General features: G+C 37.7%; 1 protein-coding gene across 3 annotated transcripts in view; it reads right to left on the reverse strand.

Moving 5' to 3' along the window:
* Positions 1-239: 239 nt before the first annotated feature.
* Positions 240-27,549, reverse strand: part of TBC1D4 (TBC1 domain family member 4) — a 107,248-nt gene continuing 79,938 nt past the window's right edge. For 2 of the 3 annotated variants that reach the window (XM_082774569.1, XM_082774571.1), the window contains exons 11-20: positions 27,163-27,312; positions 18,685-18,845; positions 17,620-17,829; positions 14,187-14,345; positions 13,470-13,628; positions 12,873-13,117; positions 10,353-10,512; positions 7,872-8,041; positions 5,002-5,178; positions 240-2,497 (exon numbers count right to left, since the gene is read on the reverse strand). In XM_082774569.1, coding sequence (XP_082630695.1) covers positions 2,279-2,497; positions 5,002-5,178; positions 7,872-8,041; positions 10,353-10,512; positions 12,873-13,117; positions 13,470-13,628; positions 14,187-14,345; positions 17,620-17,829; positions 18,685-18,845; positions 27,163-27,312 — 1,810 coding nt within the window. In that variant the 3' untranslated portion in view covers positions 240-2,278. The remainder of the gene's footprint in view (positions 2,498-5,001; positions 5,179-7,871; positions 8,042-10,352; positions 10,513-12,872; positions 13,118-13,469; positions 13,629-14,186; positions 14,346-17,619; positions 17,830-18,684; positions 18,846-27,162; positions 27,313-27,549) is intronic. The other variant, XM_082774570.1, reaches the window with a different exon arrangement.

Genomic DNA, 27,549 nt, shown 5'->3' on the forward strand with positions numbered 1-27,549 from the left:
TCAACATACTTACACACTAAACACACTTCTATAGAAGAAAAATACCTTGTAATTCATTAAGAACAATGAAAAATATTTTTTTGCTAAGAATTTCTATATTCCTTGTGGCCTTCTACAAATCCCATTTTATCACAAATAGAAAATAAGCAAATCCTTTTCATCTTTCACATAAACAGTACTACTACCAATGAGATTGGTATCTGAAGTCTGAAAAAACAGAAGTAGCCTGAGGCCATGGGAAATGCAGCAATGACATTTATTGGAATTTCTCCAGGCATTACATGAAAAATTTGATAAGTCAAACAGAAGATAAAGCACATTCAGTGCATCTTAAAAAAAGATGCATCTGAATAACCTTGATTCTTTGTAATACACACTACTGCAGTTCCTGGGATTGGTTTTGTATATACACATCAGCTAAAACTTACTTTGAACAAAACAGCAAAGAACTGCCTTTTCACTTGGTATTTTCCCACTTGGTACAATACAATACTCTTGAAATATCTAGACAAATTCCATATAATTTTATACACAGTGTTAAGACCTTGCACCCCAACTGTAAAAAGAAAGACCATTAAGTAAATCAATATTTTTAATCAAGTAAAACACCATGGAAGTAAAAAACAACAACAACAACAGAAGAACCCAAGAGACCCCAAACCCCTAAGTTCTGCAGCAGTGTGCAGCAAATCAGCATTGTTGTTCCTCACTTTTATTTATGTTAAAATAAAACGTAATACTCTTTCAGTACTTGCTTTCTAAATTGGACAATCTTATGCATAAAGACACAGCTGGATTTGGCACTTTGCTTAATTGCTTTTCTTTAAAAAATAAAAAGTGTTTCCTGAAATACAGTATAAACGGTAAGAGATAACATGAGCCACAGTAACACTCGATTAACAGTTCAGACATGGACTCCAAAATGCGTGTCTATTACAAATTTGTCTAAGACTTCTCCAAAATTCCACTTCAAAACATTTTCAAATCCAAATGCATCTTTTTATGCTGTTATAAAGATATTTTCTCCCACAAAATGACCAGAGCTTACCTCACCTTCTGCTCAGAACACACAAATTCATGACTTTTTTTTAAAAAAAAAAAAAAAAAAATGACCACAAAGCAGGATTAAAACAGGAATAACCTTAAATATTAAACTGCACCTGTACTTCAGAATCCCCTTTGAAATTTATATACACTGAAAGGTGTACATAATATTTGCAACTTGCTTGGTCCTCTCTCAGTGCACTTGCGCTCTTCTTTCTGCAACCTACCTCAATTTTCTCTTCAAACAAAATTTCATATTAGCTTTCTGGCTCCCATTATGATAAGACAAGGCTTCTTGCAATATTTCTTTGGTTAAATGAGAACCTTTTATATGCCTAAATCTTATGACAGCAACTATCCTGCGGAAAATTAACATCAGAATAAATACCGCTCCACAGCTTTACTTCCTTCCACCCATCATCACTGACCAATGCCAGTACAGGTAGAAACAAGCAAGCCAGGAAGAAGGTATCACTCTTAGCTCTTACTTTTAAAATTTCTGTGTGTGTGTATAGATACCTATTTCTTAAGTCAAAGTTACGGAGGCTTGGTGATGATGTGACACTTTTTTTCAGATCCAACATGCATGTGGAATTACATTGCTGACTGGTACAGCCCAGGCAGTGTATGGCACTAGAGTTCTTCCTGTATGAACCAGGTCATGATACTTATTCTGCGTTACTGGTCTATGCACACATCAGTAGAATTAAAAGAGAGGCACGCATGAGTTCACACAGATTTTCCACAGAAGATGTGAAACATGCTGCTCTTTGGAGGGTAATTACATTCGTTTTTTCTTCTTCAAGTATTATTCAACATATATATATATTTATGTATATATATATGTATTTATATATAAAGACACACTATCTTCATTTCACTACAAGACAAGCACATCCAGAGTGAAATTGTAGTTTACCATTACCTTGGCTCCAACTACTAAAATTTATCTTTTCCTTTAGGTCAACTCTAAATATACATCTACTCATCATAATTACATGTGAGAATCCTTTATTTCCCCCTTGTGATTTATTTACATAATCATTAAAAAATAATAATAGCCTGAATTTGCATACTGAGATTTGAAGGCCCATCTGTAGCTATGAGTGTCCCAGCACTAGTTTTGGATAATAATTGCCTATTGCTAAGTCCTTTGAAAGCAGCGAACTCATTTTTCTTTCCCTTAATATTTGACAAAACGCTGCCTAGAAAACCCTGGTCTATGGCTTATTCCTCATTTTGTTTTATTATTTGGATTGTAGTTTACTTCCTTCAGGAGTAGTTCACATTCAGACAATGCTTCTGTTGGCAAATATTTCATTATCTGTTCAAGAGTCTTTTGATATGTTATCTTCTCTTGTTCCAGGGACTGAATTACAGTCTTCATTTTGCTCTCTCGAGTCAAAATAGTCTCCAGGCTGGATTCCAGACTCTGAATTTTAGCATGAGCAACCTATAAACAATAACATTATCTTTTTAATAAATCAAGACACTCTGAACAACTTTTTTTTTGTGTGTGTGTGTGTGTATGTGTCTTACGGCATATTATTTAGTAACAACACAGCATAGCTACATATATGTCTCTAAAAAACATCTGTGTAGGCAGATGACACGAGGAACACCTACTGTGCATCATACACAGGATCTCCTTAGAGGTGCTAGATTAATATGAAGGATTTCTGAAAGCTTTACAGAGGGAAGGAGTCATGCTGCAGCAAGCAAGCAACATTTGGGAGCAACAATGAACTGAAGTTGCAGGGGAAGAAAGGAAATTAGCAGCTGGAGTAGCACTGGAAAAAAAATGTCTGACAGCAAGTGAGCAATTGTAAACCCATGGAATGCAATTATCAGGATGAAGAGATGAGAGGGGAAGAGAACCTAAAAGTTCGGTTGCTTAGCAGACAGTGTTCCCTACCCTCCAACAAAAGACCTACAGCTTCCTCTGGGAAAAGAATGCTGACTAGATATCAGAAACCTTGGACCTCGTGAGTGGTGAATGCATCTCTGCAAGAAGTGGGGAGAATGCTGATCATTCCTAGATAAAGGCCAAAGCAAAGAACAGCAATGAAGAAGCCATACAAACAAAAAGACAAAGAGCTTAAGGAACAGATGAAGATGCATTATAACACAGTAGTCTAGAAAAAAAAAGGAAAAAAAGGAAAAAAAAAAACAAAAACAGAACAAACAGAAAAAGAGGAATGAAGACTTTTAACATTATTCACTCATAATTATTCTATGCCTTTGGTGTGTCTATATCCATTTTCAGAACAGAGATAAACGCTCATGTAGCGATGAAAAATAGTAATAACAATCTAATTACCAATGGTAATTAAAAAGTGATCTCTGTTTTCAATAATACTAAAAGAACAGTGCACAGCACCCTCAGCCCATAAATAGAAAAATAACAATGACTTAAAATCATAGAATCACAGAAAATGATTGGAAGGGATCCTGAGTTGGAAGGGATCCACAAGAATCATCTGGTCCAACTCCTGGCTCCACACAGGACCACCTAAAAATCAGACCATAAGTCTGAAAGCATTGTCCAAATGCTTCTTGAACCTTCTCAGTGCATAACCTTTCCCTAACCCCCATCCTGACCCTCCCCTGTCCCAGCTCCATGCCATTCCCTCGGGTCCTGTCGCTGTCCCCAGAGAGCAGAGCTCAGCGCCTGCCCCTCTGCTCCCCTCATGAGGGGGCTGCAGGCTGCCATGAGGCCTCCCCTCAGCCTGCTCTGCTCTGGGCTGAGCAAACCTCAGCCACTCCTCACACATCTTGCCCTCTAGACCCTTCACCAGCTTTGTAGCCCTCCTTTGGACTCTCTGATAGTTTTATGCCCTTCTCATATTGTGGTGCCCCGAACTGGGCACAGTGCTCAAGATGAGGCTGCACCAGCACAGAGCAGAGCAGGACACTCACTTCCCTCAACCAGCTAGCAGTGCTGTGCTTGATGCACCCCAGGATACAGTTGGCCTTTTTGGCTGCCAGGGCACACCGTCGGCTCATGTTCAACTTGCTGTTTACCAACCCTCCCCAGATCCCTTTCTGCTGGGCTTCTCTCCAGCCTCTCATTCCCCAGTCTGTACGTATAGTCAGTGTTGCACCTTCCCAGGTGCAGAATTCAGCACTTGCTCTCATTAAACTTCTTATTGTTAGCGATTGCCAACTTGATCTTTACTTTTTTTTTTTTTCCCCTGCTTCTATTTTCAGGTTTCTGAAGCCAAAGGTATTCTCCGAGAACTTCACAATGCTTTTTCAAATAACAATTATATCAGGAATGGCCTGGTGATGCAAGAAGAATAATACATCTTCCAGGAAAATGCAAGACAATACATTTAGGGAAACCTGAAACAAATCTTGGCCAGGCTATTGGAGAAAGGGTAAAGAATGAAGGAGAAAGAGACAGCTTTTTAAAGCATGACTGAATCAAGCAAGATCTCATGAACACTCAGCTGTCTTCAGTGCTTGGAGAGACCACCTTTCAAAACAGAAGTATGACTAGGAGCTTCAGCAGATAGAACAATACTGCCTACAAGGGTCTGGAGAGAGCAACGCTACTGAACTATGGATTATTTCATGGAAATTTTCAGCACGGAAGCAAGGTGATGAAGGGACAGACAACTGATTTTTGAGCAAGATACATACAAATTAGCCAACAGTTTTCAAGGGAAATAAGCATAGAAATGTTTTGAGAAAAAAAAAAATACATCTGAAACAAGGAGGAAGAGTAGAAGGAAGAGTAGAAGGAATGACAAAGCAGTTAAAAATATGCCTAACAGAAGCAAATCACTTTATTTGCGAGAACTGCTTAGCTGTGTAAGGTTTTATAACTAAGAGACTTATCTACCTACGACTTGTGTACTGTTTAGAAAAAAATAATTCCCTATTGGCTGAATCACAGGAATGACCTATCCACAAGTTTGAGGTCTTAAGTCCTACAGGTAAGTGCTATCTTACCTGTAGCTTCTCCAGCAAATCCATGTTTTGCCTTTTCAAATGGCTGTTTGCCCTCTCCAGCTTCTCCAGAGGTTCACCTTCATCACAGGGATTCACATTTTCCTGGAGTTCATCCTGCAGAACATGGTACTCTACTTCATAGGCATGGAGCTGTTTTGAAATATCCATCTCAAACACCTGTCATGAGAGAAAAAAGAATTTTTGACTACAGAGAGAGAACACACTTATTCCATTTGAAAGTTTGCTAAGAGGCAAATCTGTGATTAACTTTTTTTTTTTTATATATGAAAGGAACAGGAAAAATAAATATTTTAAAGCAAGAGTGTTCTGGCATATAGAGTTCTCATTGTAGCTACAATGCATCGTAGACTTTAGAATAAATTATATCACCACTTGAATGGCTGCCAAATACTACCTCTTGCTATCAGATGTATCAGCAACATTGTATTTAATCCAAGAACTTTATAACAGAACCAAGTCTTATCATCTCTTGCATAGAAATATTAAGAAGTTGAAGAAGAAGTTTTTAATTTTTAAACTACCAGCTGTCTGTGATGGGAGCAGGATCTCAAAATGAGCTAAAATAATCCAGAAATCACCAGATCACCTCTCTCAAAATTGTGTCTCTTTACTCCAAGTGCCCATGTAGACTTTTATAAAATACTCTTCATAGTGATGGGTTCTCTGGGCTGTACTTTTTTATTGGGATATAAACACCTAAGCATTGTGAATAAAGACTATGGGACTTAGCATCTCACACTGATGGGGCCATATGATCCTTCATCATTTATATATTCAGTCACAGCCTCTCAGCTTCTGAAAGTTACCAAATAGTTTAGGCTAAGAAGAATGTTTGCAGCAACATCAATTCTATTTCTTATTTTAGAAGTCACAAACTATTCACTATCAAAAGACAAACACAGATCCCCCAACAAAACAGGTTCTGCCTTCTGTTCATCATTCTTCAGGTTATTCAAATGAGATAGAACTTTAAAGTACATATGGTGTTCAAGCTAGTTTTCTCTGAAGTACCAACCCAGCCAACTCTTTATCTGAATATTACATTTTTCTTTCATTATTAGCCAGCACAGAGGTACTGGGAACGACAACACTGAGAAAGACAAACAAATTCCACCTGCAGCCCGTCCAGGTAGGAGCAATAGGATGTAAGCAGTGGGCATGTGAACACAAATCCAGAAGGCATGGCACCAGACAACAGGTAAGCAGGCGACCTTCATCTCAGAGCTATGCTGACCCATGTATAAAACACCCACCTCTGCTCAGGCACTGTAAACAGTTCATTACTCAATCAGATATGGCTCTGCACAAAGCCACTTGCACCATCCTCGTCACAGCATGGATGCTCTGCAACCCACACTGAATGTGGGACAGATATTTAATTTCCAACAGTATCAAAAATATTGAACTACCATCAGAATTACTGAATTGTAAAGATAGACACAGTAGTGCCTGACACGGGTTTAGCATTGTGATCACAGTCAATGCAACGAGGAACTGAAGATTTACGTTATGTCTACAAATGAATTAACTGACAGCACGGGAAATATTCAAGTGTTAACAAAGCCATAGGCATGTGTAAGTATTAACTCAACTCTTGCATATGCAGATGGTTTTCTCGAACTCTTATCTCTGATTTGCCACCTGAATGAGGAAGGCTGCACATGGGTTCACAGTTAAGGTACTAGACTGATATTCATGTTCAATTTGCAGCTTCATTGCAGAGGAAGAGGAGGTGAAGAGATGAAAATCCCAATCACTGACTGTACTTCACAAGGAACTTCAACAGGTGCTTTCCTTACATCATCAACAACAATTTTTTATCTTCTATTCTCACCCTTTGCCATGAAGTTGCAATGACACAGTTGAAATACTCCAGTCCTCCTTTCTCTTACCCAAGAAAGGCAGGGGTCACTCCCGAGGAGCTTTTACTTCTATCACCAAGCACCTGACAGGTGTGACACCTACAAGAATAGAGTTAGGTTGAGAAGGGGAAGTTGTACCAAGGCACTCTGAAAGCAATCCCCTGGAGGACAGAAGCTGCCTGTGCAACAGAACAGTAAAAGTTTGCTTCACCTTGATTACAGACTGCAAAAGCAGGGCTTCACAAACCTCCTAATCCATGGTATTTTAAGTTGAAGGTGTTAGATGAGTCTCTACAGTGGGATCTAGTCCTGTGCAGCCAGGAGATCAAAGAATCAGGAGGAGACATTAGTGTAACGCTGCCTCTTTCTACCATGGCAAATTCTGCTTCCCATCATAAATTATTGGACTGCTCACCCAGTCGCAGGGAGTGACAGCTGGGTTTAGGTTTGGAAGATAGGCTGCTTTTACCACTCTGATGATGATGTGAAATGTATAAGCAAGGTCATGTTTTCCTAATAGCTGGGGCATGCACACACACATGAAGACACTCTAGGTATCCTTTATACATATGCTGAGGTAGCAACTAAAGTCTTGGTAAAACTGTAGTTCAAACACCATTGAAAATAGATCATCACACAGTCACAGAACGGGTTAGATTGGAAGGGACCTCTGGGGGTCATCTGGTCTAAGCCCCTGCACTCAAGCAGAGCCACCCAGAGCAGGTTGTCCAGGACCGGATCCAGGCAGCTTTTGAAGACCTGCAAACAGTGAGACTCCACAGACTCTCTGGGCAACCTGTGCCAGTTCTCCATCACCTGCACAGTTGTGTTTCCTGTTGTTGTTTTTCTACACCAGTTGCTCGAAGACTATTTCTTTGCATTTCATACCAAGAGGAACATACTTCGAAGACTTCTACATATACCTTAGGCATGATCTTTTAAAAGTAAACTAAATGAAAAAAAACAGAGAATAAAAACCAACTGTACCTGGGTAATAATTTTTTCCATTTGAGGCTGAGTCATGTCTGGAATAGTGGTCTTAAGAAAATCAACAATATTCTCAAAACTCTCACATCCCATTATAGATGTCTCTTGACTGCTAAGTAGGCTTAGTGCTACTTTAAAGATGACTTCTGTTCCTTGAAGAAAAATAATGTCTAAAAAAGAAAATAATTAAAATACCTTGAAAATGAGAGCTAAAGCAATTGCATGGATATATATTTGCTGAGATGTGTTTTTTTTTTCTTTTTAAGCATATGTTTGCAAATTTATTCAGTTCAGGAGAAGTACAATCTGTCTTATTTCAGCATGAGACTGAAACATATAAAAGCATCTCCTGTCATCTTACAGATTTAAGAGTGCATTAAAGAATGTACTGCATGCTTTTTGTCTACAGTAGTTGTCTGCAATAAACATTTCATAACTGTCTACTGTAGGCTATGGACTGTTAACTAACTACTAACTGTTTAAACACACCTATGTCTGAAAAACAATTGGGAAGTGGATCGCATCACTACGTACTGATATTTTACTGTTTTCTACATACAGAAGCTCGTCCTTAAAAATGATCATAAAGCTTCCAATATCAACCACAGTTTTTTTTCAAAATCCATCATAGTGATCACAATGGCTATAATTTAAGCCTCAAATCTTTACTTTGAGGTAATTATATTATAATTACATGGATGTAAGAGGAAAGTTCAGGCCCTACAGAAGTCAGTAGAGACAGACAGCTAGACAGAAACTGACAGACAGAAACTAGAAACTTGATCACTGTAACTAAAAACATGGTCTTGGCAGCAGCAGTGGGCTTGTAACAACAGATGAAGCCAGCACATGAGCAGTTCAAATAAGCCTGTGCTGTTAGGCTCTGTCACACCACCAAAAGCAGGGCTATGCTTCTTGACATCCTCAGCTTCTGACACAGCAAGGTCACCCCTGGTCCTAATCTGGTATCACTTGGTAGCACCAGGACTCTAGCGAGGCAATCATCTTTCTCATACATAGTTCCCTAACCTCTCCCTTCTCTATGATGCACATTCAAGCAGCATAAGTACATTCTATAAGCATGTAATTTGTGATTGGTAGACATTAAGCACTGGTTATTGGTATTTGACAATTGTTCGTAAGACACTGAAAATGCAGGAAACTGAAGCGTTGGGAAGAAAACAACACACTGAATTTTCGGTTTTAAAATGAAACATGTCTTGCTCAGCTCATTTACAGTGGAATAAACACTGTCTCTCCACACCCCTAAAAAATAAGTTTTCCAAATTAGAAGCCCACTGAAGTTGAAAAAATAAAAAAAAATATATAAATAAAAGATCAACAAAAAAAAAATGCATGTTTGCCTTTTGATAAAATCAAAAAGAAAACACAAAAACACAAACACACAATACCAAAGTCTTGAGTATCCAGGAATTCAACAATCGTACTAACAAAGACATGCATTGATCACATGAATGTCAGTGAAAAACAGACACAGCAATTGATTGTTCACTCAAAAAGTAGTCAAAAAATGTTTGCTGTAAAAACACCTCTGGAATGGAGAAATTATTAGGTCAAAACCAAATAAACAAACAAGAAAACCTTCACCAAACAACTAAAGAAGTGGAAAAAACACACCTTTCAGTAAAAAAACATGAGACAAAAGATGTGTATTTCTTAAGAAAATACAAAAGATCTTTTTATGAAAAAAAATATATGGAAAAAAGGTCTATTTAAAGAGGAAGCATATAATATGCATCAAGGAACAACAGACATATATTTGAATATAGAAGGTAATACATAATAAAAATAATAAATAAAATAAAATGTTGCATTACTAGTGAGATGATTAAGCTGGCAGTTTTTATTGATGATAAAAGAATACAAAACCGAATACTTGTTTTGCTGATACTGTAAATAGCACAAGGCACAGTCAGTAATTAAGCTTCTATACTAGACATCTGAAGAGTATCATGGAACAGAATGCACACTAAGACACATTTCAACATACACGAATACTTATAACAACCCTTAGGTCTAAATTTACTTGATTTTTTACTAGAAAGCACTTTAAATCAGTTTTTCACAAATGTTTTCTTTAAAACCACATTCTCTCCCACACACACTGTGCTAAATTTCAGTTTCCAAGTTCAACAAGAGAAACTTTTTTTTAGATCAGACTGAACACTTGATGCATAAAATACATTTACAACAAATTTTCAGCCATTCTCACTTCACAAGTCAAATCTTGGCTAATAACAGCAGACAAAATTAATTGTTCAAGTCTGATGTTTCAAAGAATACATTTGGTATTCCTCTTTGAAAAGGAGCTGACATCCCAGCATGAAGAGCATTGCTACTTGCCACCCACAACAGTAATCCCAAACATCATTATTATGTAGAAAACTATTCCCTTTGAGTTCAAAAACATTACGGCTCATGTTGTTTTATTTATTATTGCAATAGAATAATCTTTCTTACCAAATACTCTGGCTACAAATCCTAATGGAAACTGGGATGCAAATAGTGTAAGAAACCATGGTGCAGCATAAAGACTGGGGCTGATTTCATTTTCTTCAAGATGATTATAGAGGTCTCTGTGATAATCATGAAGAAGCCTTGACAGCTGATACATCTGAATCTATAATGCATAGGGAAAAGGAGGAAAGGAAGCGGAGAAAGAAAATTTCAGCTTTAGTCAGTTTTCCAATCAATTCACGCTTCACTCAAGAGAAATTAACTTCAGTACAGATGGCACTGTAAAATGAAGCTTAATTGCTGCCTAGAGCCTCAGGTGATATCTGCCCCCAAATAAACAACCCAGCCCTAATGAATTAAAACCACCACAGTACTCAATAACAACGAACAGTTTGAACTTGATTATTAATTAATGAAGTCTCATTTCAGTTCAGATTCACAAGTTTCTGGCAAGAAGAGCACATGTTGATCTAACTTGATCAACAAAGCAGAGCTTCCAGTCTTGTAGCAAAGAAATTTAAGGCACATTTTCCAAGTAATGTAAAATCATTGACATGTCAAAACTCTTAGCTACAGAGTTTAAACTATTTCTGGATAAATTTACGTATTTCAGCTTTCATCCTTTGAATCTTGGCCATATTTTTGCTGCATTTAAGACTCTTATGCTACAGTCATCACTGTTACAGCTTCTGTACACACTACATTGGATATGATGGGTCAATAGAGATGTACCACATACATATTTCCCAGCACACTTCCTGCACACCAGCAGTCTTGGGAAATTTAAGACTGTTACTAGAAGTGCTGCTATACAATCTCTCAAAGGCTGCAAAGCACAATGGTTAAAAGTTGCTATTCATTGCTAAAAATTACCATTCTGTAGCAAATTATTTCCTTGCAATTTTGATTTTATATTGATTTTATATTCCACAGTAAGTTGCTCATAAAAAGCAGAAAGTGAGAAGCAGGAATATATCGATTACCTGTCAGGCACAATTTTGCTGTCAACAGTGCCTTATCCTTAATATGAATCTATTGCTCAATAAGGAAATTACTTACTGGATCTGGTTGCTTTCCTACTTTTAGTGGCCATGATTTTTCCCTACCACAGACTGACTGCACTTGAAACTACCTGTCAGTCAGCAGTGTCCTCAGACAGATCACTTCTCATTCAAGCCAGATAGCTAAATTTGTGATTGCATTTGAGTCCTTGCTTTAATTATCAAAGATGCTAATTAAGCAGAGTTTGAATAGCGTTGAATACAAAACACATTTATATGGGAAAATAGAAGAATATCAGAGGCAGTAAACCAATTATTGGATGGGGTCATTATGAAATAAGAATCTATTTAACTACTTTTTCCTGACAATTAAAAGGGCAAGTCAAGTAACAAGTTTTAATTATCCTAATGAAATATCCGACATTTTTCTTCTACAGAACAGAATCTAATTCTTCATGAAGATTTCTTGTGTTTTAGTACAGCAAATGCAAAAATAATTTGCAAGTACTCTAATCCTGTTAAAAAAAAAAAAAGGCTTCAGTGAGATCCTCTAAGTCATCTTCAATAGTCTAGTTTGTCTTCAACAGACAAAACTTCTACTTTTGTTTAGAACAGGAGCAAATCTGGGGGGAATAGAGCTCATGTCAATTTAAGGCAAACAGAGCTACGTGTGGTAAACCTCAAACTTAGAAACAAATTCTTCTTAATTGCATCTGATGAAGAAAGTTTCAGACTCATTTAAATCAGAAGGTGAATTCCTAAACATCTGAACACTCTCAAAAGCATCATTTTATTTAAAGTCTATAACTGCAACAGAACATATGAGCTTTAACAGGGTATCTCACATGGGGAAAAAAGGGGAAAGAAAAAAAAAGGTTATGCTGAAAGAGTTCTTGTCACCTTAAGCAGCCTTAAGTATCTGTAGATAGCTATTAAAGACTAATATTGAATAACAAGCCTCATTTCATAACTAAACTAAATGATTAATAATTCACCTGTTTTTCCTCTGTGCTGGGGTTGGCAGTGGGAGAAGACAAGAATGTGAGAAAAGAGGGGCAAAAGATGAGAGATCTTATAAGAGAGGCCTGCAGAGTATGTGGACAGGCCACTGGGTGTCACTATTGGTTTGACTTTGAGTCACAAGGAGAAAAATCTAAGTACGAAGAGAAGAAAAGCAAATTTTTATTTTTAAACTCTGTATGTACTGATGCAAGCAGATAGGTTTTTCCAAATAAGGAAGAGAGAGCAGTGAGGAAGAGAAAAAGAAGAGCAAAACAGCAGAGAAAGCAAAGTTTGCAAACAGGAGATCATGGGGATGTGTGACAGGAAAAGTCTGCAAGTTCTAAACTTCTTTGTTTGCAAATTCAGAGTCAGAAAAGGGTTTAACAGTTACATTTTTTGTGCCTTACAATCTCCAAAACAGTATAAGAAATTTTATAAGCCCCTGGAGATCTTCAGCAACCTCTAATTGCTCACAACTCATTCAAAACTCTGGTTTGCTCTAACAGAGGGACTGACTTACCTGTAGTGACATCATGTCTGGCCTGTATTGTTTACGGAAGCCAAGGTCATACATGAGGAACTTCAGCATTTCAAAGGCCTGCTCCTCACTCATGTGTAGAAGCAGCACTCCAGCTACAAAGCTTATACCTTGACAATAACCCACTTCCTTGTCCAGCAAAGAGTATGCTTTCAGGAGATTAAAGAGCGATAGCTGTCCTGCTCCCAGCTGGGTAGAAAAGTAAGGATGTGTAGGGAATGTTCGTCCTGATGTAAAGAGAGGAATAGTTGATATTCAGTTCCTCTAAAAAGAAACAGATCCATCAGATAAACAGCCCATCTCTCTTCCCGTAGGCTTTTCCCTTTGCTTTCATATGCAGGTTGATTTTAGATCAATCCATATTTTACCACCGACTTCAGATTGTAACCATTGATCTTATTTCATATTCTCTTCTCCTATGACACAAAGTGGCATAGGTAGAATGTGTCCTCCCAATACAGAAAATGGTGTTTCTACAGCAGCATCCATCTCCAGCAACACGTTCCATTAAGTCTGGTGTGTTTCCACTCACACACATGGAACACCTCAGAAAAATCTCCCAGCTACAAATGGACATACCTAGATCCACAAGGATGGCGTGCTGCTGTGCCGTCAGTTGTTTCAGAAGTTCTTTGTAGGAGACATCAGGAGGCTGCTGCTTGTTTGGCAATCTGTGTCTAACTCGATGTTGCACAGCCAAAAATTGCCAAATTTCTCCCCGACGACTTTTTGGTACGCCTGCAGTTCAGTCACAATACAAGAGGCCTGAGCAGGGGTATATTTTTAGTGCTGTAACATGCAAGAATTTTCTTTGTGAAGTCTTGGCTTAACCAGGCTGGAGCATCCCTTACAACAGACAGCTTCAGAAGCTGTCCACTATGTATTCACTCAGCTCAGTCCCACTAACTAAACATTAACTACAATTTCGTAGTAATTAAAACAAGCAATTACATTAGGCAACCAAGATACAGACATCACCTGCTTTGCCACCTCTGAGCCATTAGCCTCCAGCAGGAAGAAATGCACAATTACATGCAGAATAGGATAAGATGCTACTTTTAGGAATATGACTATAAATGTTTCTACATTGCTGACACTGCAAGTTACAGACACAACAGCAGGTATTTTCAGTTTGGCAGTAGGAGGTGAAGGTATGTGCAAAAAGAAGGCAATTTTTTAATGATTTTCTGCTACTGGAAAGATGGTACTAGTGGTGGATTTCCTTTGGTATAAGAAGGCAAGGGGAAAAACAACAAAAAAGAAACTTCATAGTTAAAAGTCACCCTATGTAAATACCTTCTTTCAAAGTGCCGTGAATATCTTCCATGTCACATCGAATTTTGGCTCTGCAGTTAAGTAACTTCTTATCCCAAACATTTATGACGTCTTTCTGGCATGTACCAACTTCATCATAGTCCAATTTGACTTTTCTTGATTGGAGCTCATCTCTGCTTGCTACAGCACAAAACATAAAGGAAGAGAACACAAGAAAACTATAACATCAGGAAACTACACAAAACATCAAATATGCAAAAAGCATTTGAGTTAGATAAACGTATCTGACAATCTGACTAGGGATATAAAAAAAAAAAATCTACAATTCATCAGTTAATAGTTGAGATGGGCCCAGTCCTCTGTCCTAAGATGCTGCAGGTAGCAATTTGACTTCTATTACTGGGCCATGAACATTAGTAATTCATGAAGTACATCAAAACATTTTTAAGGCTTAGGGCAAGAACAAAAACCCACTCAACACATTGAACTTCACCACATCTGCTGCTGCTTTTTAACTGCAAAAACACCATTGATGATTGTTCTCATTTATACTTAACATCAGAATGGTTTTAGTATAGAAAATCTCAAATGTATTAATGTTTATATTAGAGATTTAAGCAAAGAAGCTAGGCAAATGTTCTAAAGTGAAGTCTGTCACACTGGGCCCAATTTTAACATGTCCCTTAAGAGAGTTGTAAGAGCTGCTGGCACTGCTATCTGGCACCATCAGGCTAATTAGAAGTAACTAAAATGAGGTATCCAATGTGAACCATATTCAAAAAGGAACATCTGTGCCTCAGCACAGAACATATATTACTATACACTTAACAGATTTGCTGCATGACTACCTGTGGCAAGACATTTTCTCCAGAGGACTATTTCTGACATAAAATCATGAGATTACTCTGAAATTTCATGGAGGAGTAGCTTCCATTTCCATTACTAAGAAATTAACTGTAGTTATTTTATTATACATGACATGCATGCAATAAAACACACCATTTCTACACACCAATGGTATCAAGAACTGAAGTCTATTTCTGAATCTCTCTTAATTTACAAAGTTATGTTTATTTATAATTGGACTGAACTGTGCATTTCAAAATATAGTCTCTGAAACCTGCAATTTAATTTATCCCCCCAAATTTGCCTTGATTTGTGTGCAGTACTCACTCCTTGCAGAAGACTCCTTCCCCTACAGATGAACCACTGTCCCCAACCATCATTTCTAGGTTAAAGCAAACTCTCACATCATTATACAACCTGCAAAGCAACACAGTCAGTTCCTTCACCTAATCACCTTTGGGTACAGCCAATATTGATGAATCTGTAAACTCATTGCCTAGCCCATTAAAAAGTGGTAGGTGATAAAATGTTTTCAAAAGCCGTATGTTACACAAGTGAGACCCTATCTACTGAAGACTATAGGGGATCTTGAGGAGGCAACTATTCTGCAAGGTGCAATACTCTTCTGTAAAAACAGGAATGCAGTCTCACCAAAAGAGCTTGTAGTCCAGTTATTTTAAATGTTACCTTATTGCTCTATTATTCCATTTGAGAAGTCTCATTCTTACAAGCAGTATGGAAGTCTGTGGCAGGTTCAAGACAGAAGTAATATATCTCTGGGCAACAAGGAATTCCAGAATTAAGTGCACTAGCTATCATTCACTGTACTTTGGCTCTGCAGTTTTAACCCTACAGAAAATTGACAAGGTTGCCTGTTGAATGTAATTGTCCACATTACCAACTGTGTCAACCTCGGTTACTTACAACCAACCTTGTTAATGCACTTCCTAGACCTTGCTAGGTGGCCTGCTGCTTCTTGCAGCACTTACATTTCTAGGTGATCGTCTAGGAAAAGAAACTTTCAGCTGCTCGGAGAAGAAAACAACAATAAACAACAAGTTTGTGCAATTCACAGAACTTACCTTCTGCAAAGCAAAGAGCTAATAGTATTCAAGTCTCCTCGACAGCAAAAGGAACAGGGAAAAAAGGTTCTATTAACATGTTGTAAATAAAAACAACAAAAATTTAACAGAAAACCACTGAAAACCATTCCACAGCAATTCCAGTCTTAAACCAATCATATACAGTGAATAAATTCACAGCTAGGAATCTGGTGGCAAGTAGAAAAACGGCTGTGTTTTGTTACTACATTTTTCATCCCCAAGATGTACATTTAATTGTAGGTTAATTTTTTTTACTATGAGCAATCAGGCAGGCAGAACTGGACTGACTTAATTGTTTTCAGTACCTCCAGCCATGCAGGGATGATATGGAAAAGCAGTTTGTCCCTCTGTAGCTCATACTACCACAGGGAATAACGTGAGATCAGTCACTACAGCAGACATCCAGCTTTCCCACCCCACAGCGTTCAAATGCCCATTTGACAAAATAACAAACAAAGATTTTGGTTTATGTTGAAACAGACACCTCTCTACATGACCCTTGTGAATCTAGGAGCTTCCAGAGAAGTGTGTGCCAACAGGGAAAAAAGCCATAGAGAAAGCACACAGAATAATACGCTACACATGTAAGAAATATATACAAGTAGGTATGCTTGTAGGGACATGGAAAGATTTCTGCCCCGCTGTTTTTCTTTCCCTTCCTTGTCTTCTCAGTAAGGAACACTAGAGAATAAAAAAGAATTAACTGACCTTTATAAGACCATGATGTTTTGTTTGAAGAATCCAACTACCATATAATGAGATTAAGCATCATACAGGAGAAGATGAGGGCAGCAATTGCAGAGAGGACATTTTAAAATTTTAACTCACATTGAAAGCTATTCAGTCTATTACACTCAAGAACTTTTATACTCTAGGATAGATACTACATCCCACTGTTTATTTGTGCAAGTCTTGACCAGTCATAATAAAATATTTTAGCCAGGAGCACTGACCATTGACACATCAGTATGGCCAACTTCAGATCCTACTGTAAGTAGGCTTAATTTTCAGCGTACGGTGCTCGTCTGAAAAAAGAACTTTCTGACAAACCTCACTCAGTTGCTCAAAAATCTTATTTGGGTTCAAATGTTTATGTTACCATCATGATATGGTTAATGAGAGACAGAAAGCCTGATCAGAAAACTACAAAGGACTGAAGTGAGATATAGATGGCAAGGTTTAGCATCCATTCTCCTGATGCCACTTCACATTAGAATTCCTGTACTTAAGTCAGCTAGAACACAGACTGTAGCAATTTTTGTCTACCATGCACTAGAAAGCATGTTGGGGGGGAGGGAGAGGAAAGGGATAATTTTCTTTAACTGAAGACTTAGTGAGTTGGCATTAAATTGACACAGGACTGGACAAACACATTTCATGCTAGTACTGTTAACCCAGAAGATAAAGAAACACAGCAATATTTGAGGCACACAATTCTGGTACAATTTTCAGTGTGAGATAGCAGAATCTGTAGCAATTTTAAAGGCATTTTCTAAATAGCTAACCTTCCAGCTTCTGGTTTTCTTTCTCCATTCGAAGCAACAGAATTTGCTGATGGATGGCTTTTCTCCACAGACTTTGTAGCTCTTCTGAGTTTTTCTTCTCTCCAATTTTATCTGTACCATCCTCATTTTGCAATGCTAAAATAAGAGGGTCCTCCTCCAAGGGTGGAGCAAGAGGAGATAATGGTAACAATTCACTTCCATCATGACCATCTGCAAAGAATCAGAAGGCTATTACAGGAAAATCAGATTGTTTGACATACCATGAAAATTTATGTCAGGGCAGAATGAAAATAGTTGTCTTTCATTTTCACCAGTAAGACACTGATCCCAAAGACAGAAAAAAGGCATTTCAACAGTAGATTTTTTTTTTCTTTTTTTCAAATGCAGTGTTAAGGTTAGCCAGTATTTCAACACCTTCCCCTGCCAGTTACTTTTAAAGTTACAAAGAGACCTTTATCCATAAAGTCTCCTTTACTGTTGAACTTTTTTTTTTTACTGCTGTGATTTACCACAGGCACTGTAATAGAAGCAATTTACTCTATCTGCTAAGCTGCAGTATAGGCTTAGTATCCTGTACGGTCAATAAATACAAAGAGTCTGTCATTAATCCACAACTGTAACTTCTGCCAACAGGACTACATCGCAAATTTCAGGTTTATACATTAAATGACCTAAAACTACGAGAATTATTAGCACACTCAACAGGTGCTATGTGCAGTACAAGGTCAAAGCAGAAAAATCACCACTTTCTGCCAACGCTGCTATTATGTAAGCAGGCTAGAGCAAAAATTTGCTAGCCGTTAAAGAGGATATCTTTGTCAGCAAGAGGCAGTTCTTAGTTCCTTACTACCAGGGCAGACAGGGCAGGCTGCAATCTGTTTCATTTCTGATTACAGAATCCTCTGTTCAAAGCAACAAAGATTAAAATTCAACCAAGTGCAACTTCTTCCTACTCTACCAAAAGCAATGCATCAAACTGACCCCCTTTTTCCTTTCATGTCTTCACATATTGCAGTACAAGCTATTCAGTATCAACTGTTTGTTTATTTAAAAGTCCACACAAACCTGGACGCTGCATTTTTGAAGGAGATTTGTTCATAGGTGAAGCTACCCGCAAGAATATTCTCTGCCGCCAGGATATGCGGCGAGGTGTGAGAGTGGCCCCCACAGCATTTAGAGATTCACTGCTGCAGACGGTTGATGTTCTTTTCTTTCCCTCGCCATCGCTGAAGGAAAAAGGAAGCAGATTGGGTGATCAAAGTAAGTCATCTTTGGAAAAAAAAAAAAAAAGAAAGAAAAAAAAAGTCTTTATTAAAACTGTCTAATGTACAACAAAATCTGCAGAAGCATTTTCTGGAAAGTTTTAGAAGGTAGAGCGCTGTGTGGCAGCTTCACCTTGAATACGGAAGTATCCAACTGTTTTCTTGTAGCACAACTTCCTTGCTGGGTTTACATATTACACACAACCACAGACTTTTTGGGAAGACACCATCAAATATTGGGAGATTTGTCTGCAGCTTCATCTTCATCACTGGTGTAACTGCTGTATCAACAGCAGCTGAAGTCAAACCTTCAGCCTGTGAAGAATTTCCATGTTACAGAACAATGTCCCTACAAACAGTTAGATGAAAGGAAGCCCGGTAAGTTGGGTATTTCTTATGCTTTTAGTGGTATGTCAGTAGCAGATGACCACAGTTTTCCAGCTGCAACCAGTCTCTCCACATTGGGCTTGCACAAAAGGAGAGACCTGCAATGGAGGCAAGTCCATATCTTCTTGAAATTTCAGCTACAACATCCCAAGCAGTACATTTCACATTGAAGACTTTGTGCTGAATGATAAGCTATGTAGATAAGACAGGCCTTTCTAGTGATCAGTGCTATCCCTATGCTAGTGATCTACAACAGCTCCTGGATGTCCATAAGCCTCAGCGAGCAAACTGAGCTCTAAGGTAATAAATATACGCCACTTCCAGATCTTAGAAAAGAAATAATTGTGTCCTCAAGCCCATGTCCCCAGACTTAAGCAAGTGACCCTGCTTTCCCTTTAAAACATCTAGGACTGACAGCTCGTACAGCCAACATAACCATAACCAATAGTCCAAATTATTTGCTACTGCTGATAAAGTTTCTGCAGTACTTCAGTTCTCTACCCTTGATACTATTAGTGGCTGGTCTCAGTTGAGCCCCATGTTGCACCAACCAAAAGAGCAACAGAAAACCTAGTGGCAATCTTCCTGAGCTAAGTTTACAGAGTCTGGGAGGGTGAAGGCAGGAGGAAGGAACCCCAGTTTTTGCTGTCTGAGTAGTGACCACAAAAGCAAGTTTGAATCTAAAGCTGCTGTTTTCAAACGGTATTTCAGTCCAACACTTCCTGGAAATATATTTGTTTGGATATATTAACCAAAACAACTCATGTTATTTATAAATAACTAATGAAACTACTACTCACTATTTCAAGTCCTACAGATTATATGTTAGAACACAAAAACTAAGTCATTCCAGGGCTTAAAAACAGAAGTTATGCAACAAGGGAATGAAAACTTGATTTCTGCTACCATGTACAAAAATCTACACACGGCTAGTGTGCCCCCTAAACACACAGTCTTGGGAATAGCATTTAACTTACAGTAGTAAAATTTACAGGAAACTCTGAATAAGAGGTTGGCTATTTTAGGTTACGGAACTAAGCTCTTTAAGTCATCCAAGTCCCAGAATTTACAGTGGGATGGATTAGTCATTATGTGCTACCTCATGAAGTGTGCAAATCATACCATTCTTAGGCCTTACATTTCTATTGTTACACCATCCCTACCAAAATTCCCCTGGCATTTTGAGCAAGTACCATTAAATCATCTCCTCTTTCAAAGAGCTGTCTGATGAGTGATTACAGGAAATTTTTTGAAAGTCTCATGCACACCCCTTGCCATATCCAACAAAGGGCAAGGAGCACCTGTGAAAACACCAAGATTTAAGAAACAGAAGATAAAAAGAGAGCAAAGTCTCCGTAGTGATATTTTGAAAGTAAGAAAGAAAAAGAAAAGTCATAGCTTAATATAAGCTCTGACAGTATGTAACAGTACAGAATAAAATCAGGATGAAGTCAGAATAAAATGGTAATATCACCTATCCTGTGATGAAGTGGTTCAGAAAGGTGGTGAAAAAACCTTGTGAGTTAACTTGGTTACACATTTCCCATCTTGAAAACAGAAATTGCATAATACTTATCCCTAGATTTTCCTATCTCCCATACTTAAATGTAATTGGCTGGCTTCACTCTTGATCAAATTTGCAAGAAATTAGGTTACTTCAGGTTTTAAGGTAGCTGTGGATTTTAAAACACAGGCAGGTGGGTGCTCTGCTCAGACAGGCCAGCAACAGCTCTGTGAGTACTTTAAATGGGGGTGAAAGGGTGTATTTATCTGCGCATTCGTTACCAGCTCCCTGCAAAATGTAGAGGTTTATTAATGCAAGCAGAAAGACTAAAAGCAAGGGCAGCTCCAGAACAATGACATCAACAACAAAATCTTTAATGGAGATCAGTCATTGCTACCGGAAAGCAGAGCAGAGTTTTCACTGCCTCCCAGCATAGGGAAAGAGAGAGACTTTTACAACCTTCCTGCCAGGGCAGTAATACTGAATCTCAAACATTCACAGGGAAAACTCTTAAGAAAAGGCCATAAAGTCCCTGTTCTGACAACGTACAGGGTTAAACATCTACACAGGACTCATTTCACAGGGCTATCTAGCAGAAATAATCCAATCATTAATTCCAGTTTTTAACGACATTTTCCTCAATCTCAGACTCAAGGAATTGAATAACTGCCGTGTAAACTATGGATCGTAGAACCTAGACACCAGGACGAGGCAGAGGATGGACATTTCTTTGGTTATGTACTGACATACACACCAACAAGAAGGAGGAAAAAAAAAAAAAAACACCATTCAACTACATTCTACAGTTACTATCCTACTGCAACCTACCCACAACTGAGCAAGTTTAAATGCATCACAGTTGAAGTACTACAGTGCCACAAATGAAGAGATGACAGTATATAAAATTTTAATGAACTACAGAAAAGATATTTAAGAACTGAACTGCAAACTAGGACATGATTTGCAAGGGTGGATTTTTTATTTATTTTGAAGTAAATGACAACTAAATTATGGTACAACTTCTACATAGGATATTTCAGCTTGATAAGACAGATATATGAAAGGCCAAGCCAAATAATTCAAGAAAATTCCCAGGAAAAAAAAAAAAAAGTTTTTACTTAAGTAACTTTACTTACATACTGTTACTGTTTAAATCACTTGACGTACCTCTGACATGGAGTTTTGGAAAATGACAACACAGTAGTACTCTATGTTTAAGACAAACGAATCACAGTTCAGTCTGAAAAACAGTAGTTCCCCTTCCATGAGGTTACTTAGCCTCTCTACTGACTGAACACAGAAACCAAAATGCTTAAGTCACCTTGTAAGTTATAAAAAGTAAAAAGCTACAGATTCAACGTAATGCCTCAAACATTTTAGTTTTTACTTTTTATCCTTAAGCAGTCACAGATGATAACCCAAATACTCAGGATTAAGAGTATAGATCATCTATGAGTTGCAGTTATCTGAGATAAAAATGCAGTTTCACCAATGTGTCATCCCATTCACTGTTCTATCAGATAATGCATTGTATAAAGATGAGACAGCTAGGTTGGAAGAAAAAAAAAAAAAAAAAAAGATGAAAACCAAAAATTATTCTTATTGCAAACATGCTTACTGCTTGGTTTCAGTTACCCAAATCTCTTCTCAAAACTGTTCTTTGAAGTGCTCCCACAGACTGGTAAACTCCAGAAAAAATAATTTAAGAAAAAAAGACTCCAATACACACAAACTTGTTATGCAAAACTTACCTGAATTATTTTGCATTTTAGTCCATGCAAGCCAACTATCTCAAGAATAAAATACTGTTGCTACTCTTGCCTAAGTTTTCCCTATTTGCTTTCATTTTAAGTTCTGATTGATTGCCCTAGGAAGCAACTGATTCAACTCAACTTAATTTGTAATTTGGGGGCTAAGATGGTACAAAATCCCCCAGATCAATTACAAAAAGACAAGTAATATTTCAGTTCCCAGACTTCAGATGACAAAAGCCTGTATGACATAAGCCAAAAACACAGAGTATTCCTCCGAGAAGGAAAAAAAACTAGTTCCAATCAATTTACGCCTCTCTATTGATTCTCACTCCGATCATTTATCTTAACTCTGAATAATTACTTTCTGCTATTTTGCTTAAAGAATATTTTGAAGTATTTTACTTTCTGCATGAGAAAAGAAGCTATTTTAAAACGGCAATCTGTTCAAATTTAAGTGTCAATAAGTCAACTTAAATTACCATTGTATAACAAATCAAAGAACAGAGAAAGTGAGTGCAAGTCAAACCTATGCTGGAAGGTTGTCCCATTCTTAAAAAATGGTGCTTTTATTTTTCTATTTAAAAAACAAGCAAACAAAAATATTCTTCCAGTGGCCTGTCTTTCAAGTAACAAAAGCCAGAAGGACGACAAAAGCCACAAATTACAGAAATTGAAGTTTAAAAGCAGCTCACAAATTCATATTTGTTTACCTCCATGTTGGCAAGTTTTTTTGTTTTTTTTTTTTTTTTAAAGATACTTGAGCTTATGTTCAATATTAAATATTGTGCATTTGTCAAAATTCAAAAAAAAAAATTTGTGCACCATTTCCATTCTAGATTTCTCTCTAGACAAATGAATTGACACTGCAGAAAAGACATTCTGAAGGCACCTATTAATATTGTGTTAGTGCCCGACTTTACTATACTGTTCATTCCTTACAGCAGAAAACATCTCTCTTGTACATAAAGCATTATAGCAGTGATTATTAGAATTAAAAACAAAAATCTCACCATGCTCACAAACACTATGAAAAAGACATGTCTTTTCCCACAGTGAAATTCTCCAAAGAATAGCATTTTTTCTCCTGTCTTTGGGTGTCTCTCATTAGAGCCATTTAAACAATAACCATTTAAATCTTAGCCAACTGGGGCTTGTTCTTTAATGAAGGTCAAGAGACATTTGGGTTGTGATTCATCCTTTCTAAATGAAGAAGTTCCCAGTGACTGGCACAAGTGACTATATTAGTGCTCAAAAATAAAGGTAGATATAAAGGCAGGGTAATTATTCTGTAAATGTCAGAATAATACAAGACAATCATGTTAGGATGAGAGCAATTGTGCCATAGAAATGTTTATTTCTCTCAATTGATTAGCTAAGATGGAGATCTCTACAGTCAGGTGAGAGCCACTGTTCCCTGTATCTCTAATACCCTACTACCAGTTTCCGAATTTGTAACCATATGCTTAATGCGATGCTAATGTGCATCTTTGTGCTCTAATGTGAGCAGCCAATACATAGAGACAAAAATATAATAAGCAGAGATGCTTTTTAACACCCTACTCCCCAGCTTACCCTGACTGATGCTATTTGTATAAACCCATCTGACTGCTACAAATCAAACATCTTTTTAAAATGAAGTCTGACTGAAACCGGCTCTGCTCCTGCACATTGAAGTTCACCAGAACACCAAGAAAAGCTGCCTGCTGTAGTATGTGTTACCTCAAAGCTATGCAATACGGGAAATCAGATTGTCAAGAATTTTTCTCCAGTGCAACATGGATAGGATACACTTCATGAACATATAGTCACTGTGATTATTCTTTCAGAGGAAAATGCACAGAAGTTTTAATTAGGACTCCTAACACCTTACCGTCCTTCATGTTTTAGGGCTGCCACACTTCACTCTATTACAACTTACAGTCACACAAGAACAGTAGGAACACCTCATGTTGAGCCTGATAGTCTGTCAGGATAGCAGGCGGCCCTCTCAGCAAAACAGAGCCAAAGGAGAAAAATAACACCATGAAAGACTTGAACTTCCTCTCATGCACAGACCTGCTGGAATGACAAGGTACTTTCATCAACACATTTGCAAGCTAAATCGGGGAAAATTTAAAGAGATGAACAAACATGAGTTGGAAAGTATGTTGTTTTCCATCAGCCAATTAAAATGGCAATTGGATTACCTGATTCACACCATATGGGGATTATTTGTTCAGCATGGTTTTTTGGATATATTTTTCACATACACTTCACTAAAACGAACCCAACTAGTTGCCAGGGCTTTGCCCTTGGCTACTGCAATTTCCTTATCACAACAGTTTAGAGGCCCAGTTGCTCCCAGCAAGATCCATAACAAACGAGATGTCATTTTCAGTTTTTACACAAATTCAAGATTAAATGATATCAAAACCTGTATACTACAAAACTTAAGCAGAATTTCCTAAGGAAATTACTAATTTGAAGATCTCCCCATCTTGCAGTTCAAAATACTGTTATTATAAAATCTAATACCTTCATTTGCATGCATAGCCAAAACCAAGAGTAGTACCTCAGACACTTAATCTTGGAACTACCTGGCATTAAGTAGTCTTAGTCAGTACCTACATTCCCCAAATTCAGAGCACTATGTTTAATGGACCAGATGTCCACGAGTTGGTTCAGCTTGAACCAAGACTGCTAACTAAAGGGATCTCAGAAACAAAGCTGGACTATAACACAAAAAAAGAGGTTAAGGTAGTCTGTAAGAGGTTATTTTTCCACCCTTACCTCTGCACATCCCAGTGTGCAACCATCAGTTTCTTTTATTTCTAATATAATAACTTTTATTTCTAATATAATAACTCACTTGCTGCTTAGTCTAGTATTACTTCAGTCTAGTAAGGTATGGAAAATCTAGGCATCTGATTCACTTACATAGTGACTATTACTGGACACAAGGTTTAGAACAAGTGATATTAAAGGCCTACATTTAATGGATGAGACTACAATTTCTCCTCTCAAATTTCAAAAACATACACTGCTTACTGCTTATTCATTAGTGCTTGGGTAGGGTCACTTAGAAAGTTATTGCATCTTCAAAGCTGTGAAACATTTCTAAGATTGGTCTTGAAATTCCTCTCAAAAATACAAAATGATTGATTTATATTACCCCTATATTAGAAAGGGAATCTTTTATAATAATTTACCATATACTTTTAAAAAGCTGTGGAATCAGGGGCATGACGGAAATAGGCAAGGGTCCTGACACTATGGCGACATGGTGACCTTCCTGTAAGGATGTCTCACCTTATTGCACTTGCAAGCCAGTTTATTCTGTTGGAAAGACTTTAACTGTAGAATCTTCTCACTATGTGTTTCATGGTCATTTCCACATAACAGTTTTTGTCTGCATGCTGTACATTAGTAAGAGATTAGAGGCTGGGAAGAGACACTTTAAATGTCAGTAAAATCAAGGCAGGATATGGTGTGCTTTTAGGGACAACACATACTTTGTATTTAGTTACTCTAACCTATATATTATTAGAGACGACTAATCCAAACTGTACTTTAAAGCCACCTTTAAATCAACTGTGTCTCACATTACTTTGTGTATTTACTTCATTTCTTATGGTCTATCCTTAAATGGACGTGACGTTAAAAGTGAGCAAGTTTAATGAAACTGCATTCCACAAGGTAAAAAACCTTGTCACCCCTAATTTAGTTCCACACACATCTGAGAACTGAAATCCCCATGTAGTAGAGTCCTGACACAACTGAAAACAAGATTTCATTATCATCTGTTTGTGTTACAAATGCAATCTATTGTCACTTTTCTTCAGAGATGAAAAATAGCAGAAACCTCAGAACAGTTAAGTGTACAAGGCCAGACTGAAGCTGTCATTGACAGAAGAGAAACAAAGGCTTGCAACTGATAAAAATAAAATAAAATAAATAATAATTAAGAATTCCAAAACAAGGTCCATCACGAATAAGGAGGAGCCATACTTCAGACAAATAACCCATAAGCAATTTCCTCAAGCACTCTCCAGAAGGAGAGCTTATTCTTATATTAAAATGCATAACTTCCATCCAGGTACTCAGTCTTTAATGTTGATGTCAGAAAAGCCCTTCTTGCATCTTGGCTTCTTCCTCACTCATCTGTAATTGGAAGTCACTTGGCAATTCCCTCTAAACATCTCATAGCTAGTATCACTCAGCTAACTTGGCATTTCCCCTTCCCCATGTACAGACATGCCACATTAGTACTGTAGTCTTCTCACTTTGCTCTTTTCTCGTTTTCATATGCCAACAATCACAGCAACACATGCTGGTTTGCATTCAGCACAGAAAGCATCACAGTGGCATAACACTCCTGAAAAACACTGCATTTCAAGCAACAAACCGATGCAGCAAATATGAAACACTGCAACAGAAATAGGACGCAGTTACTAGATGTCAGCAGACAAGCCTCTATTTTTAACAGGCTTTTTTGGCCAAAAGCCTGTTTGCTGATTTGCATCAAGTATTTAGAAAGTCTGTTAGAAATGCAGGAGCTCAAGGCAGGATGGGAGAGATCCCATGTGTGGCATTGCACTGGGAAACGTGTTGTTAAGTTGGTGGCACTGAAGAACTAGTGAGGAGACAATGCTCTCACCTCTTGGAGAGGTCATTTTCAGAGTGCTGGAGTAACCTTCCTGAGCCCTGGTAAAGGGTTTTCAAGAAAGAAGGGGCAGAGACAGAGGAGGGGAGACCAGGTGATGTAGATTCAGTCTCACTGAAAAAGCGTCGAACCCCAACAATTGGGCTGTGCAGGCAATAAGAGAACATAGATGGGTCAGCACAGAATCAGATACAACAAAATATCCCACTTAAGTATACTGGCCAAGTACCTCATTTTGGCTTACAGTAACTCAATTTTCCAGAAGACAGAGTATACCAAATGCACTACTGGGCAGTTTCCCTGATAAACATTGATTTTATTGTTATGGTTGATTTCTTTTAAGAAATATTTTGATGACATTTAAGAACAGACAGATGATCG

This window comes from Aythya marila (genome assembly GCF_965140915.1).
Source record: "Aythya marila genome assembly, chromosome: 1".
In the NCBI taxonomy this organism is placed as follows: Eukaryota; Metazoa; Chordata; class Aves; order Anseriformes; family Anatidae; genus Aythya; species Aythya marila.